This window comes from Hyla sarda, chromosome 11 (genome assembly GCF_029499605.1).
Source record: "Hyla sarda isolate aHylSar1 chromosome 11, aHylSar1.hap1, whole genome shotgun sequence".
Lineage (NCBI taxonomy): Eukaryota > Metazoa > Chordata > Amphibia > Anura > Hylidae > Hyla > Hyla sarda.
The window spans coordinates 92,670,435-92,675,714 of NC_079199.1; the positions used below are offsets into that span (position 1 = coordinate 92,670,435).

Consider the following 5,280-nt stretch of genomic DNA (forward strand, 5'->3'; position numbering starts at 1 on the left):
GACTAGTGACGTTGCCTTGACGACGACACACAGGGACGTTCATGCGCAGGGAGGCTGCGCATGAACGTCCCTGTGCGTTGTCATCAAGGCAACGTCACTAGTCCTGGGCAGGCCCGGAGCGCAGAGAAGAAGGCCTCCCCCTCTGTGAAAATGGACAGCCCCGAACGACTAACCCTTCCCACCAGACGGTCCCTGCAGTATAGATGACCCGGACCAGCTCACCCTTCCTTCCCACCGAGGGGAGGTGAGTAGAAATCTAAAGGGGGGGGTCTGGATGATGACGAAGGCTGCAGCGGTCTACAACCTGCGGACCTCCAGAAGTTTCAAAACTACAACTCCCAGCATGCCCGGACAGCCGATGGCTGAAGGGATTGACAGGCGGTGATGATGAAGGGGGGGATGATAGGGGTCTGGATGATGATGGGGGTCTTGATGATGACATGGGGGGAAGATGTATTTCCCACCTTAGGCTTATAGTCGCATCAATAACTTTTCCTGGGTTTTGGGGGTGAAATTAGGGGCCTCGGCTTATATTCGGGTCGGCTTATACTCGAGTATATACGGTACAAATCATGCTCCTACTTATGCTTCTGCTGGTCATTTTTTCCATTATTAGAGATTTCTTCTAGACTACAATTTCTGTGAGTTTTATTGACCTATTCCTGATGGGGTGGGGGGGGGGGGGTATATTTGGGTTACTGGGCTTGCTCTAAAAGGGGGTATGCCATACTGTATCTATAAGGGGATCAATCTACAGTGGGGGATACCTCCAGCTAGATCTATCTACAAAGAGAATACTACCTTCAGGCAGGGCTGTATTTGCCACTAGGCACCCATGGCCTCTGCCTAGGGCAGCAGTGTGAAGATCAACACTTTAGTGAACAAAAAACAATGATTTTAGTGTAGCTGCTGCTGCCATGTTGTGGCCTAAAGAAAAGAAAAAACTATTTTCCCCTTTTAGGGAAAATTAGGTTGTGGACCAATCAGATCGCTTCTTTCATTTTTAACAAGACCTCTGCAAAATGAAAGAAGAGATCTGATTGGTTGCTATGGGCAACTCAGCAAATCTTTTTTAAATCCCTGCAGACAAAACTCACCCTGAACTACTGGGCACAGGAGGACAGTTCTTCAGCCCTGAGGGGCACAGATCTCGGCAGAGGTGGGGTCCCTGGCTCTTTCTCTCAGCTCTGCCCTCTGACTAAACTGGGTGGGCGAGCAGAGTTGAGAGGAGACATTAACCCCTCCTCTGCATGATGCTATTGGTCAGATGATCGTCCGACCAATAACAGCACTCCTGGGAGGGTGACAGGATCGCCACCTCCCCCTAGAGGAGGTGATCAGCTTCTAACTCCGGGTTATCGGGTCACACGTGACCCGTATGACCAGAATCGGCGATTACTGACATGGGGGGGTCTCGGGACCCCCCTGGGCATTGTCACGGAATGCCTGCTGAATGATTTCAGCAGGCATCCCAGTCCCCGCCCAGCGCAAGGTGGGGACTGAAATTCCCATGGGTGTACAGGTACGCCCTTGGTCCTTAAGTTCTAGGGCGTCAGGGCATACCTGTACGCCTGTGGTCCCTAAGTGGTTAAAGGGGTACTCCAATGTAAAACCTCTTTTTTTTATTTATTTTTTTTAAAGCAACTGTTGAGAGAACGTTAAACAGATTTGTAAATTACTTCTATAAAAATAAAAATGCCATCCTTCCAGGGCTTATCAGCTGCTGTATACTACAGAGAAAGTCGTTTAGTTCTTCTCAGTCTGACCACAGTGCTCTCTGCTGATGCCTCTGTCCATCTCAGGTACTGTCTGGAGCAGTCTGGACTACTCTGGACAGTTCCTGACATGGCCAGAGGTGTCAGCAGAGAGCACTGTGATCAGACTAAAAAGAACAACTCATGTGTTGACACAAGGAAACTGCAGCAATCTGGACTGTTACAAATCCATGATATAAAAAGTGGAAGAAATCCAAAATCTGTGACAAACCTTTTTAATGGAAAAGTCGGTCACCTGAACAATGTCATTTAAATATAACTACAATAAACTCACAGGTACACGTGCACTTTACACCAAGCTTTATTATTACTCATAACCAAGATGTAATACAATTGTGAATAAAAAGATACTATGGCTTAACTAAATACAATACCAAAACGCAATGCCTAAGTAATATCACAACAATAAAGTAAATAAAACAAAAAACAAAAAAAACAACAGAATAGAGGATAAAAGCATTGAAATTATTAAAACTTGAGAAGAAAATAACACATACTACAGAAATACCCATATTCCACAACATGTTGTAAACTAATGATAAGATGCACAGAAAAAAACTTCTTTTCTATAAAAAAAAACAAAAAACTTTTTTATACATCACAATTTTTAGAACAGTCAATTCTCCTCTATGCATACCTGCTATTACAGCGTTATCACAACGGATCGTGGATAAGTGTCCATGCGGTCTCCTGTACATTGAGGAGACATCCAAACGTATAGGAGACCACATCAATAGGAATAATTAAACCCCCATAGCAAACCTCTCCTGCTCTGGACAGTTCCTGATATGGACAGAGGTGTCAGCAGAGAGCACTGTGGTCAGACTGAAAAGAACTACACAACTTCCTCTGGAGCATACAGCAGCTGATTAGTATTGGAAGGATTAATATTTTTATATAGAAGCAATTTACAAATCTGTTTAACTTTCTGGTACTAGTTGATTTAAAGGGGTACTCCGGTGAAAACCTTTTTTCTTTTAAATCAACTGGTGGCAGAAAGTTAAACATATTTGTAAATTACTTCTATTAAAAAATCTTAAAGGAGTAGTCCAGTGGTGACTCAGTGGTTTACAACTTATCCCCTATCTTAAGGATAGGGGATAAGTTGCAGATCGCGGGGGGTCCGACCCCTGGGGCCCCCCGCGTTCTCCTGTATGGAGCCCCAACAGCCCGCGGGAAGGGGGCGTGTCGACCTCCGCACGAAGCTGCGGCCGACACGCCCCCTCAATACAACTCTATGGCAGAACCGAAGCGCTGCCTTCGGCAATCTCCGGCTCTGCCATTGAGATGTATTGAGGGGGCGTGTCGGCTGCCGCCTCGTGCGGGGGTCGACACCCGCTATCTCGGCGGAGAGCCGGGGCCCCGTACAGAGAGATCGCGGGGGCCCCAGCGGTCGGACCCCCCGCGATCTCAAACTTATCCCCTATCCTTAGGATAGGGGATACGTTTTTCACCAATGGACTACCCCTTTAATCCTTCCTGTACTTATTAGCTGCTGAATACTACAGAGGAAATTCTTTTCTTTTTGGAATACTCTCTGATGACATCACGACCACAGTTCTCTCTGCTGACGTTATTATAATAATAATAACGCTTTATTTATTGTTGTCCTTATTGGGATTTGAACCCAAGTCCCCAGCACTGCAAGGCAACAGTGCTAACCACTGAGCCACCATGTCAGCAGAGAGCACTGTGTTCGTGATGTCATCAGTGTTCCAAAAAGAAAGGAATTTACTCTGTAGCATTCAGCAGCTAATAAGTACTGGAAGGATTAAGATTTTTTAATAGAAGTAATTTACAAATATGTTTAACTTTATGCCGCCAGTTGATTTAAAAGAAAAAAGGTTCTCACCGGAGTACCTCTTTAATGTTTCCGATACCTGCCCATTTTAAGGCCTTGGGACATAATGTTGGGCAGATGAAATTCCAAGTAATTGAGGAGGTCGTCCCCCCACGTGGAGGTGGGAACATTAGAAAACTTCGGAAATGAGTCAGTTGGTGTAATTCATAGATGTATGTATGTTATTTGTTTCCTTATTTTATTTCATGTGATTTATTTTCCTTTTTTTTTCTTTTTTTTTTTTTTCCAAAGTCATAACTGAATAGATATGACCGGTGATTTTCTATGTTTTTTTAAGCATAATCAAGTGTGTGAATTTATTTTCTTCTCTTTGTTTATACTGTTTATATGTTGATCATGTGCCTCTGATGATTTATCTCATGCGTATGTGATGTAGGTAATTATGAAGTTGAGAAAGACTATTCAGCTGGAATAGGTGCTGCGTTTATTTGCTATAAACTGAATGCCTAAATAAAATAAAATAAGATAAGGTAAGAAGCATTATACTCAAAGGGGTACTCAAGTGGAAAACTTTTTTTTTTTTTTTTTAATCAACTGGTGCCATGAAGTTAAACAGATTTGTAAATTCCTTCGCTTAAAAAATCTTAATCCTTCCAGTACTTATTAGCTGCTGAATACTACAGAAGAAATGGTTTTCTGTTTTGGAACGCAGTGCTCTCTACTGACATCTCTGTCCATTTTAAGAACTGTCCAGAGTAGGAGAAAATCCCCATAGCAAACATATGCTGCTCTGGGCAGTTCCTAAAATGGACAGAAATGTCAGCAGAGAGAACTGTGGTCATGATGTCAGCAGAGAGCTCTGTGTTCCAAAAAGAAAACTATTTCTTCTGTAGTATACAGACCCTAAAAAGTACTGGAAAGGTTAAGATTTTTTAATAGAAGTAATTTACAAATAACTTTCTGGCACCAGTTGATTTAAAAAAAAAAAGTTTTCTACGGGAGTACCCCTTTAAGAGTGCTGGGATCCTTTATTTCTCTGATAAGGAAAACTGCACCACTCTTCCCCTACAGGGGTTTTGATAAATCTCTCCCATTGACTTTAAAAACCCAGGGAGGAAATAACGAAAATTGTCTGTGACTCTGACGAAAATTGGCGGGTACTCTAAAGGAAAAAAAAAAATTTCAAATCAACTGGTGCCAGAAACAGATTAGTAAATTACTTCTATATACAAAATCTTAACTCTTCCAGTACTTATTGACTCCTGTATGCTTCTGAGAAAGTTGTGTAATTCTTTCCAGTCTGACCACAGTGCTCTCTGCTGACACCTCTGTCTGTGTCAGGAACTGTTCAGATCAGGATAGGTTTACTATGGGATTTGCTCCTAGTTCCTGACATGGACAGAGGTGGCAGCAGAGAGCACTGTGGTCAGCACTGACCGGATAACATCTAGAAACACAACCTTATGTCAGTTTCTTTTATACATCGTGGTGTCAGAACTTTAAAGAAACATGTAAATATTCACAAGACAGGGCATGTTTTGGTTCTTAGAAGACTGTCCTAGCGTTTTTGATCATGAACTCATGGCCATATTTTAAATTTGTATTATATCTTTATAATGGAATGCATTATAAACCATTTCTGAAAGAAACCAGGTGAATGCAACTTGCATGTCAAATATGGCCATGAATTACCGTCACTGTCAC

The 5,280-nt window shown here is 42.7% G+C and overlaps 1 protein-coding gene across 2 annotated transcripts in view; it reads left to right on the forward strand.

The window, feature by feature from the left end:
• Nucleotides 1-105: 105 nt before the first annotated feature.
• The window catches only part of LOC130295589 (keratin-associated protein 5-3-like), a 75,258-nt gene continuing 70,083 nt past the window's right edge, over nucleotides 106-5,280 (forward strand). The window contains exon 1 of one of the 2 annotated variants that reach the window (XM_056546440.1): nucleotides 106-244. Coding sequence is in view for 1 of the 2 variants with exons in the window: in XM_056546437.1 (XP_056402412.1) it covers nucleotides 204-244 (41 nt within the window). In the remaining variant the exon portion in view is untranslated. The remainder of the gene's footprint in view (nucleotides 245-5,280) is intronic. The other variant, XM_056546437.1, reaches the window with a different exon arrangement.